Raw genomic sequence first — 14,639 nt, 5'->3', positions numbered from 1 at the left:
CCGCGCCCATTATCTATTGCATTAGTCCAGTGGTTCTCAACCTTTTTTGAGCAAACGCCCCCCTGACCTTACTTTGATCCTCTGGTCCCCCCACACACACACACACACACACACACACACACACACACACAATTACATTTTTATTTTTATTTTATATAAATAATTATTAGGCCACTCACACTCATGCTATATTGCTTAAATAAAAAAAAACAAGCCCATTTCTGTGCTGTTTTGATTTCTTCTGGAATTATAAGAAAATGTCCCTAAGCAATAGGAGACTGGTTGGGTAAAAAAAAAAACACTACCACATCAGCATTGGTTGTAATGATTTTTTTTTTTCACATTAAAGGAGAATTCCGGTGTGATATTGACCTAAAGTGTATTGAAACATGAGACCCGAGGGTGAGCGTATGTCTCATAGCCCATCTCGGCTTGTCCCCTGCACTCCAAAATCTGGGCTAGTTAGCCGATGCTACCAACAGCTTTTTCAATAGTGGTGCTTGACATCGGGCTAACCATGCAAATAAATCACTGTTTTACACCCATTTCACGAGGCTCAATGTATCTCCACACTTCATTGGTAGACTTCCGAGGGCCCTGACATTTAAAACGAGACATTGAGAACTTTGAAAAAGCACTGGTAGTTTACTTACAAGGCGATTTATACAGACAGTACCTTCCACGAAGTTTAAGCGTTTGCAGCCATCTTGAATTTAGTCACGATAAGTCGAAAGCAACGGTAAGAATGAACAGGTATGATAAGGGATCAGATTCCAAAAGTAATTCAGTGGAAATGCATGGATTCCAGTTGCTGCTACTGGAAGAAACTGGAATCCATGCATTTCCACTGAAGTGTGGAGATACATTGAGCCTCGTAAATGGGTGTAAAACAGTGATTTATTTGCATGGCTGGCCGATGCCAAGCACCACTACTGAAAAAAACTGTTGGTAGCATCGACTAACTAGCCCAGATTTTGGAGTGCAGGGGACAAGTCGAGATGGGCTATGAGACATACGTTCACACTCGGTATCATGTTTCAATACACTTTAGGTCAATATCACACCGGAATTCTCCTTTAAATGTAGGCAACAAGACGTGTGCACATCACGTGAACAACATATGCACCATAACAATCCAACGGATTAGCAACGGTTTTTTCGTGGAGACTACACTCAGAGCAGCTGCAGAACAACAGCGAGCGGAAAACGGGCTATAGAGATGACGATTGCTGGGGCTGGGGAACGTGAGTCCGGGCGTGTGCAGGCACGAACTGCACTGTATGACCACTGAGCATAGATAAACAGTAAAATGTAGCTGGGACGGTAGAGGGGTTAGAAACCCATGAATGAAAATAGCCTATTTATTTCAGGTAGCCTATTTTTGCACCAAAAATATGTGAAAACCATGAAAGTTTAAAATGTAAAAAAAACCTCATCCCAGTGCCCCCCTAGGTAGTACGAACGCCCCCGTTGAGAAACCCTACATTAGTCAAAGGGAAAGGGCAGTTTAATTCAATGCGCTAAGTTGTAGCTGAATTACGCCGCTGCCCCTCCTGCAGCATCACTGCCACGGCCTGTTGCCCCCAGGAACACGAATCTTCCTCGGCTGCCTGGGGAACTCACATGCTCTCGGTTTGGGTGTGCATCCTCGAGTTCCCCTCCCTCAAGCACATCTACATGAATCATTACTCTGTGACATGTTCTCATTTCCCCTGTTTATGTGTGTGTATGTGTGTGTGTGTGTGTGTGTGTGTGTGTGTGTGTGTGTGTGTGTGTGTGTGTGTGTGTGTGTGTGTGGTTTTGTTTTTCGTCTGTTTGACAGACTGTAGAAGAGTATTTGGGTGTTGGCCTGCATATTTACTGTGCTTTTTGTGTTTGTGTATCTTTGTTTGTGCATATCTATGTGTGTGCTTTTTGTGTTTGTGTATCTTTGTTTGTGCATATCTATGTGTGTGCTTTTTGTGTTTGTGTATCTTTGTTTGTGCATATCTATGTGTGTGCTCTGTTTTCTTTGAGTATGTACAATAGATATATGTATTATGTATGTGCATGTGTAATTATATCTGTATGTTTTTATATGTATTGAATTCAGGAATTTATACATTAACATTGTCTGTGTGTGTGTGTGTGTGTGCGCGCGCGTATGTTTGTGTTTGTGTTTGTGTGTGTGTGTTTGTCTGTGTGTGTACCTACCGTTCCTCCATAGGTGAATAATGTGGACTTTCGGGGCATCGTGCGCGAGGAGGCCGTGCTGTTCCTGCTGGAGATCCCTAAGGGAGACAACGTGACCATCCTGGCGCAGAACAAATCTGACGGTGAGACCAAGCAAGAGGAAGACAGGGAGGAGGAGGAGGAAGAGGAGGAGGAGGAAGAGCAGAAGCTGCCTCTCCAGGAGATTTATCTCTAGACACTTCCTCCTCTATAACCTTACCTGCTTCCTGATCATTTAGCTCTTTTGTTGGTTGTTGTTGCCAGCAGTTTTGCTGTCTGTGTTGCTGCTCAGAGGAGCTTGCAGAGGGTTATTTTGGTGAAGGGTGTTGTGTCCCGTCAGTGTAGGATGCGTTAGGGGGCTGTGAATCATTCCTCAATTGAACAGCATGTCGAAGGCTGAGGGCGGCCACAGAGGTGAGTGTACGAGTGTTTGTGGTCTGCGTGCGAGTGTTTGGAATCTCTACATGGACACGTTGGATCTGAGGATTGAGTCATATAACACACAAGTATAAGCACAAATCATGTGCAGTACTTAAATACAGACTCACACATAAACACATACACATACGTATGAGTATGTGTTTATGTGAGTCTATATTTAAGTACTGCACATGTTCTCTCTCTCTTTCTTTCTCTCTCTGTCCCTCTCTCTTTCACATACAGGCACAGCCCACCACCACCACCTCTGTCTGTCATACACACACACACTCATTTCCATAGACACACATGCATACATCTATTAGTGCATTATACTGTGTTGTTTGTATGTGTGTGTGTGTGTGTGTGTGTGTGTGTGTGTGTGTGTGTGTGTGTGTGTGTGTGTGTGTCGTGGCTGTGGGGCAGTCTGTCTGGTCTGTCTGTTTGTGTGCGTGAGTGAGTGCTCATCTGTGCTGGTGAACAGTGTTTGACAGTGTTAGCAGGCTCATCTGCATCTGTTGGTGAGGGGTGTGTGTGTGTGTGTGTGTGTGTGTGTATGTGTTGGGTGGGTGGAGCAATCCATTAGCAAGTCAGATAGTGTGAAGTAAGCATCTGGGTCGTGGAGGGTGAGCTGGTATTGAATTTGGAAACCCACCAAATCCCTTGGCCTCCACTCTCCTCTCTCTCCTTCCTGCCCTCTCTCTCTCCCTCTCTCCTCTCTTTCTCTCCCTCTTTCCCTCTCTCTCCCTCTTTCCCTCTCTCCTCCCTCTCTCCCTCTCTCCTCCCTCTCTCTCGTCAGGAATGAGCCAGACTGGGACAGGGGGACAAGCTGGCCTGACCTCTGCTGTCACACACTCTCTCTTTCTCTCTTCCTTTTTCCATGCCTCTCTCCCTGCTCTGTCTCTCTCTTCCCATCTCTCTATCTCTGCTCTCTCTTGCCCTCCCTCTCTTTTTCTTTTCATTCTCTCTCTGTTTCTTACTTCTCCCTCTCTTTCTCTCTCTTTCTCACTCTCCCCCCTCATCTTCAGCCAACTCATCTTGCTCACATATACACAAACACATACTTAATCTTCACCTCTCCTCTTCTCTCCGCTTACCCACCCTGCGTTCTTCCCACTCTCCCTCCATCCTTCTCTATCCCTCTATCTCTCTGTGTGAACTAAATCAGTGTCCTGGTAGCCAGAGGCTCTGCTGGGGTCTTACCATGACACTGGGGGGGGGGGTGGTTGGCAGTTGCATATGAGTGACGAGTGATTAGTGAAGTGGGTCTGCGTACGAACAGTCTGACCCACATAAAGGGCCTCCGTTGGACACTTCGGTCGCCGCGGCAGCACGTGCTAACCGTATCGCCAAGGCCCAGCTTTGACGCACTCCCAGCGTTGAGACGGTGACAAGCTAAATCCATCTCCGTCAGCCCTCCAGTCAGTTTAATTGTCGTCACCCCAGTTAAGGTCTGATTGTTCCCTGTCACAATGAGTTCATTTGCTGGCTTGCTTACTTGGTGCTTCCATTCTTCTGCTGTCTTTAAAGTCTTTTAGAGCCATGCAGAGTCAGACAAGACTGCAGTGCTTCGTGATGAGAGAGCACATCTGGGGATAATTTGCCACTTACGCTTCTGATGGGAGCACAATTCAGGCTGCTTTTACTCTTTAAACATGCCCACAACATGAGGGAACCATTTCCAATCACTGTTGAATGACAACCACTAATTTACGCTCTGCCCTCATAAAACATTAAATAGAGAAATTTCAAATGCAGTAAACATTATTCTTTTTGTTATTATTCTATAATTTAGCCCAAATTGACCTGGAGTTGTCTCCATAGATACATGGTGATAAACATCTCTCTCCACTCCATATATTTGAAGTCATGGGTGTAAAATAGGATGATAAACTAGGGGTGGCTGAACTCAGTGTGTGTGTGTGTGTGTCTCTCTCTCTCCCTTTATCTCCTCTCTATCTCTCCATCTTTGTGCGTCATGCCCCAGTTTACGACGACATCCTGGTGTCTGGCCGCGGGGACTCATTCTTCATCCGGACCCACTTTGAGTACGAGAAGGAAGTGCCCCAGAGTCTGGCCTTCCGCCGCGGCCAGATCTTCAAGGTGGTGGACACACTGTACGATGGCAAGCTGGGCAACTGGCTGGCCGTCCGCATGGGCAAGGACCACCAGCTGCTGGAGAAGGGCATCATCCCCAATAAGAGCAGGTGACCTGGGGTTACACTCAAACCTCTCAGAACTACTCTAAAAATGAGATTACTAGCAGATGCTTTAGCACACTTTATATTAGTTGTACTCAAGGACTTAACTTGACAATATGCTTGTTCTTTTGGGTTGGATTAGTACAGAGCCCAGGAGGTGTCATTGCAAGATATTTTTTGGTATATATCCAGAAAATGTGCACTTATTTTACTAAATTGTGTGCACATTTTACTAAATTGATAGCACAATTTACTAAATTGAGAGCACAATTTAGTAAAATGAGTGCACAATTTAGTAAAACGTGTGCACATTCTCTCGATACACAAAAATATCTTGCAATGACACCTCCTGGGCTCCGTAGATGAGATCCACAGTATGGTGTAGGTTTAAAATGTATTAAAATGTATAAGTAAGGGATAACGGCCGCCGAGGTGTCCTGTTATACGGAATTAATGGACGAGGCCGAGGGGCAAAGAACTCCCCGACGCGCAGCGCGCCACCTGAGTCCATTAATTCCGTATAACTGGACACACCTCAAAGGCCGTTATCCGGCTTATCACCCGGTTGCCACTGTAAAGTCATGCCTTTATAGCACGCAAAGGAAACACACGGTTCCATTTAAAAAGAAGCCCAGTAGTTCAGCTTGTTGTACAATTTTCGTTGGCCTTATAACAGCAATACCATGGACAGTTAGCTTGTTTACAGTTGATTCCATTGTTGCGAAGCCTGCCTCCAGGCTCAACCGTTGTCCTACTATGGTTGTTATAGTTACCATTCATAAGCATTGATATGGAACGGTGATTAAACTTTTTTTACCAGATTTACTTCATAGGTGTCCTATACAGCCAATCAGAAAAGAGTATTTCTTCTCTCCGGGTGATAACAACATATTAAAGTGCATGGATTTATTCAGTGCTTATGTGAGTACACAGTACACATAATATAAACTGGCACTGATGCTTCACAGTGCACCCACACATCCATCAAGGCTGATCCCTGCTGGACATGTTGTGTTCCCTCCTGTGTATATTGTGGTGTTTGTGGCACAGGATTGAATCTTAGGGCCAAATTAGTAGGAAGAATGTAGATGAGTGTCCAAAGGGAGTGAGAAGTACCAGGCTTGGATAAAGCCCACATTAATCCCTGACATATTAAATCAACAGGGAGGGAGCAGAGTGTTTGAGAGCGGCCGCCATTACATTTCATTAGCGCTGCTGAGGGGAGACTGAACTCTCTCCCCTGAGCCACTCTGGGTCTTTCTGTGGTTTACTCCTTCTGCCCGTGTCTTGTTTTCTGTTCTTTGTTATTTGTTCCGTTTAGTTTAATTCGGAGTCACTGTTTTGCATGACACATGCATACAGTGTTGTCAAAGTAGAGGAGAATAATATAACGGCAGTAATAACAACACCTTACATTTATATAGCGCTTTTCTCGATACTCAAAGCGCGTCACATGGATGGGGGACCTCACTAGTAACCACCACCAATGTGTAGCACCCACCTGGGTGATGCACAGCAGCCATTATGCGCCAGAACGCTCACCACACACCAGCTTGAGGGAGTGAATGAGCCAATTACAGTGGGGGATGATTAGGGGGCCAGATTGAATGAGCCAAGTTGGGAATTTAGCCAGGACACCAGGGAACCCCCTACTCTTTGCGATAAGTGCCATGGGATCTTTAATGACCACAGTGAGTCAGGACCTCGGTTTAACGTCTAATCCAAAGGATGGCATCTCCTACAGTGCAGTGTCCCTGTCACGGCACTGGGGCATTGGGATCGATCTTTTTTGGCCGGAGGGAAGAGTGCCACCTACTGGCCACCCACCAACACCACTTCCAGCAGCAACCTAGTTTTCCAAGGAGGTCTCCCATCCAAGTACTAACCAGGCCCACACCTGCTTAGCTTCAGTAATTCAGCTAAGACAAGGTATCCATTGGTCTGGCTGCTGGTAATTAAAGTTAAAGTCAAGACTGGTGTTTAGCAGACATTTTTATCCAAAGTGACTTGGAGTCGTAACAGCGAGTTCTGGAATGGAACCCGGACCGGCTAATTATCATTTGGTTATCAGGTGGCTACTGCTGCTCCACCACACCTGCATTCAAGTGAAATAGTGATGAACCAGAGAGGAGTGGGGCAGTTAGTGTTCCAGAGTCTTTTAATGAGCTACTTGTCTCTCTCCCTCTCATTCCTCCCCCCTCTCTCTCTTTCATACCCCCTCCACAGAGCTGATCAGATGGCCAGCGTGCAGAACTCGTGCCGGGCGACAGGCAGTGATCGGGCAGACTTCTGGCGTCTGCGTGGCCAGCGGGCGGCCAAGAAGAAGGACCTGCGCAAGAGCCGCGAGGACCTGACCTCCACCCCCGTCAGCACGCGCTTCCCCGCCTATGAGAGGGTGGTGCTGAGAGAGGGTAAGGGGCAGAGACAGAGGGCAATACACAATACAAAAATACATCCAAAATGAATATTCATTATATATGTAATAATACATATAATACTTATAATAATATGTATACAGAAATGTCCTGTGTATTAGCCACATTGTAAATAAGCCGCAGGACAGTGTTTTATGCAAGTTAAAAAAACTAAAACATATTAATACCATATTAACTGCCCCCGTGTAGTAACCTCATAGCTGAAGAAATTTTGCAAAATCAATGTATAAACCGCGGCTAATAGTTGTGAAATTACGGTATACCAAGGCACACAATTCATTTTGAATATTAGATGCTTTTAAAATGAGATTTTATTTGATGCTATTTTGTTATGCTTATAAAGTAAAACTGAGAAAGAGTGGGCAGTAAAAGTCAGCCAGAGGAAGACAGTGCTTCACTTCACTCCTCCACAGCAGGCCGTAGTGCTAAGTGGAGATGTTTGGAGACGGGGACGCCCTCTGCTCACACAAGCACATTCAGAGAGAGGAGATGGAGCTTAACGTTAACAGACAGATAGTACAGACATTGACAGACAGATGCAGAGAGCAAAGCCGGGACAAAGAGTTGTAAAGAGTCAGGACCGTGAAGGCAGCAAACATTTCTGAAAAGGAGACTGAGAGAGGGGAGGAAGGAGTGAAGGAGGAAGGAAAGAGAGAGATGGAGAGAGAAAGAAATACAGAAGAAGAGAAGGACAGAGAGAGAGAAAGAGAGAGAGAAAGAGAGAGAGAAAGAGAGAGAGAGAGAGAGAGAGGCCACAGAGTCTGAGAGAGTCAGAGAGCTGTGAAGAGCAATGAGGCAGCAAGTGTACAGGGCAGCACTTTGCTATCGTAAAAGATAGTTTCAGACAGCAAACACATCAGTATAACGTGCTCGCGGATGGCCCGTATTGATTAAAGAATTAACAGCCCTCCTCCACTGGGCTAACTGCTCACAGAGGGCTGCATCTGTCTCATAGCCATCTCTCTCGCTCTCTCTCTCTCTCTCTCTCTATGTGTAATGGTAAATAATCTATAAAGTACAAATCTGTGCTGTTCATTAATCAAGTAAACTGTGAAGCAAACTTTTATTTCCAGTCGCTCAGCATTTCATGGTTTCATGGTTTAAGCTGACCGTTTAAGTGACACGAATGGACAGTTTTTATTAGATGTTATACACTGGTTTTTATGTCTAGGGCAATTTAGAAGGTTTTTTCCCTTTATAGCTGACTGTACACCTATCACTTTTCATAAACCCTCCCTCCCTCTCTTTACCTCTCTCGCTCGCTCTCTATCATCTCTCAGCTGGTTTCAGGAGACCTGTGGTGCTGTTCGGGCCCATCGCTGATGCTGCCAGTGATAAACTGGCTTCTGAGCTCCCAGACCAGTTTGTTGTTGCCAGTAAGTAACATTTTTTATTTCTGTAGAACTCTCTATCATCAGCGACATGCCTTGATTACAGGTGCCCCTTAACATTCTGTCCACTCTCCTCATTTGTTTCTCCCATCAACAGTGTTAGTGTTTGTCCTTACTGAAGAACAATATTGGCTAGGGGCAATCATGTAAACAATGCCTTAGACAGAGGTTAGGAAATACAAATCATGTTTTGGGAGGGGATGAGGAAGTGGGAGTAGGAGCTTCCTCATTAATATCTGAATGGTGCTGTGGGATGAGTCCCACCTCTCTACAAGTCATTTCCTCACCACATCCCCTCTGAATCACATCTTTGTTCATTCACATGACCAAATATTTTTTCTGTCTGACTTGATGGATATGGGTGCATTCATCTGCCTGAGAGTATAGGATACAGATTTACAACCGTAATGTAGTTAGACACGGACCACAGATGGCTTTCTTGAATGAATAAATGTATTCCAGTAAATTTTGAGACCACAAGTTTTGTATCAAAGCTCCACTAGCAAAATTGGTTTCCTTCCTGTTTAAAAGCTAATAAGGTTTGCCTTATGTCTGCCTTTTAGAGACCAGAGAAATATTAAATGCCTCATGACATCCTTGGAAACCTACCTTTGCAATTAGAATGTAACAGTTTTCTGAACTTGCATGTATCCACACACATGTTATTGTTATTCTTCCAAAGGACATCTTCAACACGTTAAAACTGAGTTGCACTTAGCTCTTTTCAGTGTGACTGTAAAGCTATAGGTGCTTAAAGTACTAAAGCTAAAAGCAGATGATTAGAAATATCCTTGCCATATTCAGGTTACTGTCTTGCTTGCGACGTTGGCTCCATGAGTGATTTGGCTGGGTGACAGTGGGCGATTGTGTCTTGGGTTGCCTCTGCTGTGTTGAATTACTCATGAAGTGAGTGGGGCTGCATTTCTCTCTGCCTGCTCTGTGCTCCATCTCCTCTCATAGAAACCGAGCCCAAAGACGCCGGCTCAGAGAAGTCATCTGGGGTGGTACGCCTGAACACCATCAGGCAAATCATAGAGCAGGTAACACATACCATACGCACACACACACATACACGTGTACAAGCACTTGCACAGACACACACACACACACACACACACACACACACACACACACACACACACACACACACACACAAACACACACACATACACACACGGACATGCTCACAGACTTAAACACAAACATACATATGTATGCATACACATACATACTGTACATCCACTGACACACACAGCATTTACCACCTGCATGGACACATGGACATGCACAAGCTCACCTGGACGCAGGTCAACAGGGCCGTGCTTTAGCATACATGCAAACATGCTGCAATCAAAGGGCAGAGTTGTTAAACAGCTTCGTTTGTAGAACTGAGCGCAGTGCTTTCGGCATTACTACAGCAGAAAAAGGAAGACAAACGCAGAATGTCTGTTGACAGAACCTGAGAAGTCCCTGGATAATTGATATAATTGCAACATGAAGATGTAAAGACAGCCAGTTTTCCATTCACGGATTAGGCCTAGTTGTAGATTAAAAGCTTTTTTTCAGGGGAGATTTTAATTGAAATTTTCTTTTAGTGTAGTCTTTAGACTAGTCTTAATCCATGTTCAGGAAACCGACTGGTAATGTTTGTAATCTGCTTGCCTCTCTAATGCCCCCAACCAGGACAAGCACGCTCTGTTGGACGTGACGCCCAAGGCAGTGGACACGCTCAACTACACCCAGTGGTATCCCATCGTCATCTTCTTCAACCCCGACTCCAAGCAGGGCGTCAAGACCATGCGACAGAGGATCATTCCCAACTCCAACCGCAGTGCCCGCAAGCTGTTCGACCAGGCGGTCAAGCTCAGGAAAACCTGCTCGCACCTCTTCACCGGTCAGTCCTGGACAGGGATGAATAGAGTGGAGTGGTTCCCACTTCATTTGCAATGGGCTGCAACATTTTTCAAATTTCTACACTCCATAAGCTTCAGACTTTTTAAAACTATGGACTACAAAGAGTCTTTTATCATTTTAGGTTTTAAGAAACCTATAATGTTCTGTCATCTTGTTTTCATGATTCATGTTTTTGTCCAGGTGGAAAAATATTACACTAACATGAATTGCAAAGTAATTTTCTTTGTGAATGAACTTTGTGAACTGAATTTCACCAAAGACCATATGTTGAACTTCTTACACAGCGAGCTGTTGACTGTGGTACAACATTATTATGCAGTTGTTCTCTCTGTGATGGTGACCCATGATGATCTAAATGTTCCTCTGTGTTATCCTTCTCTCTATCCCTTCCTATCTCTGCCCTCCTCACATCTACCCTACAATCTTTCTTCGGGCTCTATGTGGCCTCGTTGCCTCCACAGCCACCATTGACTTAAACTCGGCGAACGACGCCTGGTACGGCAGCGTGAAAGACTCCATCAGGGAGCAGCAAACTCAGGCGGTCTGGGTCTCAGAGGGGAAGGTAAACACAGTGCTCAGACACAGCGCCTTCTCTTCTCAACCCCCACACACACACACACACACACACACAAACAAACACACACAAACAAACACACACACACACACACACAATATCATACTTGGTCACCAGATTCAATAAATGTTCTGATGTATGTCAATCATAGCAGTTCATAAATGATGGTAAGGGACTAATGGACACACATACAGTATACTATACATATAGAAAAACAGTATCATACACACACAGCACCACAACCTTTCGTCTTTGCATTTCTTGTCATTCAAGACTTCCTGTAACTTTTTCTTAACTTTCTCTGACATCCTATACTTTGGTAATCCTAGAGTACTCTTTAATGCCTGTCATTCAAAGAGAGTCATAGTAGTCATTCCTCCAGTTTCTTTTCCTAGTCCTGTTTTTTCTCTCCTACTCTTAGTGCAGTGACTTGTAGTAGCTGTCATTCTGGGCATGCTCTTATAGTGTTTCATCCTTTCTTTGGTGGCTCCACTCTACAGCTTGGTTCTTCCTTTTTCTTTTTGTTTTTCTTCTTCTTCTTCTTCTACTTCTTCTCTTTCTCCTTCTTTGTCCTCTTTTTCTACTACTACTTCTTCTACTTCTACTTCTTCTTTTTCTTCTACTTCTTCATCTTCTTCTTTCTCTTCTTCTTCTTCTTCTTCTTCTTCTTCTCTTTCTCCTACTCCTTTCTCCTTCTTTGTCCTCTTTTTCTACTACTGCTTCTTCTACTTCTTCTTTTTCTTCTACTTCTTCTTCTTCTTCTTCTTCTTCTTCTTCTTCTTCTTCGTTCACTCCTCTCTGTACAAAGATCCATCATGTGTCTCTTTTAGCTGGACGGGACGGAGGCGGACCTTGACCTCCATGACGACCGCATGTCGTACCTGTCGGCCATGAGTGCCGACTACCTGAGCGCAGACAGCCGGCTGGCCAGCGATTATGAGGACACGGCGGACGAGGGCGGCGTATACACGGACAACGAGCCCGAGGGCGAAACGCTGCTGCAGAGCAGCCTGCTGCATGGGTCGGCCATCAGCCGCTCCTCTGAGCCCGTCATGCCAGAGGAGGTTAGACACACACACACACACACACACACACACACACACACACACACACACACACACACACACACACACACACACAGACAGACCCTGGTTAGCATAGAGCTGACAGACACCAAATCCAAACCAATTTGCAAATGTATACACACATACACACATAACACACTTAAATGCAAGTACACACCACATACACACAGAAACAAACATTCCATATACATTTTATAACTTTGCATTTATGTTAATAATGAATGTACTCAACTGTTGCTAGCTCAATGGACAGTGACATGTTCATAGGAGAAATGAGGCTTGGATCATCTGCTGATGCTAAGAAGTAATGCTTCTGCCCTCTACAGTTCAATTTGATTATTGCAGTTACTGTAGGAGGTCTCATATTAAGTATGTCTTTTGGAGGGAGGGTTTACACAGGGATAGTACTATGCACAGTTGGATGTTCATAAATATATAATTTGATGCTGCCCCATACTGATCCATGAATTTAGTAGAAGAGTGACTTCATTCTATTTTGGATATTTAAACATTGACTTTTAAAAGCCAACAGACATACGGTACTTTGATACACACACACACACACACACACACACACACACACACACACACACACATACACTGACTCATACACACATACTCTCTGACTCACCCCTCTATCCACTGCCCAGTTTAAGCTATCCAGGAACTGTGTCTGACCTCTCTGTAGTCCTGTGGTAGCAGACCCCCCTCTCGGCAGTGTTGAGCGACTCCAAAAATAGTTCCCACCTGAGTTTATTACGCATTCACATCTATAGTGCACAACCTGGGATGGCCAACCTTAAAAGCCCACACAGGGGTGCAGATGGTGCTGTGACAGCTTGCTAAGTGTACTTTTAATTTTTAAGAGTGAGTTGCAGTCGAGCTCTACTCCTCTATGGGTGTTACCCTCCACTGTTGGATGTCCCTTTGTGTCATACAGTATCATCAAATCTGCAGCCAGCAGCATTGCTACACCATACTTATTTCATTAACTGCAGTGTTTGGAGTTTTAAAAGAACAAACATGCCCTGGCAAACACAGTCTCTGACTCTGACTCTCCACTACTGCCCAGTTGCAGCGACGGAACTGGAACTGTGTTTGACCCCCCGCGTCTTCCTGTGACCAAACCCTTCCTTCCCCTGCATCAACGGCAGAAATGGTTATGACATACTGCGTTCACGCCTAAGTGCATACCACATGGGAGACCTTAAAAGCCCCCTACAGAGGTGTGGGTCATGCTGGGACAGCTTTCTAACCGCGCTTTCATTTTTTAAGGGGTGAAAGGCAGTGGAGACTCATTTTCAGCACAAAAAAAATCAAATAAAATGAATGCTTGGCAAATTGCAAAGTCAGTCTAGCAAAGTTCTCATGCATGAACTAATGGTATCATGTGGCTTTTAGCTGACCCACAAATGTTTGTGCTAAGGATCTTTCTCATGGTATTACATTTGCAAATAGGTTTTGCATAGTAAATAAGCACGCTTTAGTTAGACTTTAGACTTAGCACTTTTCCCAGCATTTCAATTAGGGCCCTTTGAGTGTCATGCAATAAACTGTGCTTACTATTTCTCCATCTCTGGAAAGGGTTACAGAGTGAGGCCCTCCTGTGGTTCACTTGTTTTGGAGAGAAATGTACGGGAAGAGAGTCTGACAGTATTGATATTTTAGCTGAGACAGTGTTGACATCTCAATTTTTTAGCAGCGTTGACCTTAAAAAGGAAGACACAGCAGATGTGTCAAACCGAAAGCAAGTTGCCCTCTCCTGCCCTCTTCCTCTCCTTTGCTGCACATCTTCTCCTGTTCACCGTCTCCTCTCCTCTCCTCTCTCCATCCACCCCCTCTCCCTGTGCCTCTCAGATCCTGCGCCGGTGTAGCCCTGAGATCCGCAGCCGCGTCAGGAGGGTGGGGAGCAGGGAGGTACTCAACAGCGACCCCCCCCCCCCCATGTCCACTTTCCTACCCGAGCCCCCTAAGGTGAGCCCACGCAGAGCAATCCCTCCTCCCCCTTCTCCTCCCCCTCCTTCCACATCTGCCTTTGTCCCATGCGTGTCCTGGTTCCTCCCACCTGGACCCACAGCATCAGATGTTTCAGACCCATCCCAGCTCCCACTCAGGCACACTCCATTAGGCAATCACAGAGCCTGTGGTGGGCTTAATTAACTGTGTCCAACCTGTGGAGAGGGAGATAGGAGGAGTGGGAGTAGGGGGAACATTCGGCGCATCCACCCACGCACGCACACACCTGCACTCCTACACACTCAGAAGGTCCACAGCCTGGGCTGCTCCTGTGAAGTGACCTCCATGGGCCACCATCTGGTCCAGCAGATGTAGCTGCACAGAGCTGTGCGTGGTAGAGGAAGATGCGGAACTCTATCACGTCTCCATAAGGTTCATAGAACGGCTCATTGTGC

The 14,639-nt window shown here is 45.3% G+C and overlaps 1 protein-coding gene across 11 annotated transcripts in view; it reads left to right on the top strand.

Moving 5' to 3' along the window:
- Positions 1 to 14,639, top strand: part of LOC125294496 (tight junction protein ZO-2-like) — an 88,378-nt gene that overhangs the window by 68,491 nt on the left and 5,248 nt on the right. For 10 of the 11 annotated variants that reach the window (XM_048243306.1, XM_048243305.1, XM_048243298.1 and 7 more), the window contains 9 exons: positions 2,207 to 2,315; positions 4,616 to 4,835; positions 7,056 to 7,240; positions 8,545 to 8,640; positions 9,616 to 9,695; positions 10,339 to 10,549; positions 11,031 to 11,131; positions 11,974 to 12,207; positions 14,086 to 14,202. In XM_048243306.1, coding sequence (XP_048099263.1) covers positions 2,207 to 2,315; positions 4,616 to 4,835; positions 7,056 to 7,240; positions 8,545 to 8,640; positions 9,616 to 9,695; positions 10,339 to 10,549; positions 11,031 to 11,131; positions 11,974 to 12,207; positions 14,086 to 14,202 — 1,353 coding nt within the window. The remainder of the gene's footprint in view (positions 1 to 2,206; positions 2,316 to 4,615; positions 4,836 to 7,055; positions 7,241 to 8,544; positions 8,641 to 9,615; positions 9,696 to 10,338; positions 10,550 to 11,030; positions 11,132 to 11,973; positions 12,208 to 14,085; positions 14,203 to 14,639) is intronic. The other variant, XM_048243308.1, reaches the window with a different exon arrangement.

Source organism: Alosa alosa, chromosome 5, assembly GCF_017589495.1.
Source record: "Alosa alosa isolate M-15738 ecotype Scorff River chromosome 5, AALO_Geno_1.1, whole genome shotgun sequence".
NCBI lineage: Eukaryota > Metazoa > Chordata > Actinopteri > Clupeiformes > Clupeidae > Alosa > Alosa alosa.
Note: the sequence above shows the minus strand (reverse complement) of the source record. Positions and strands in the feature narration are given on the sequence as shown.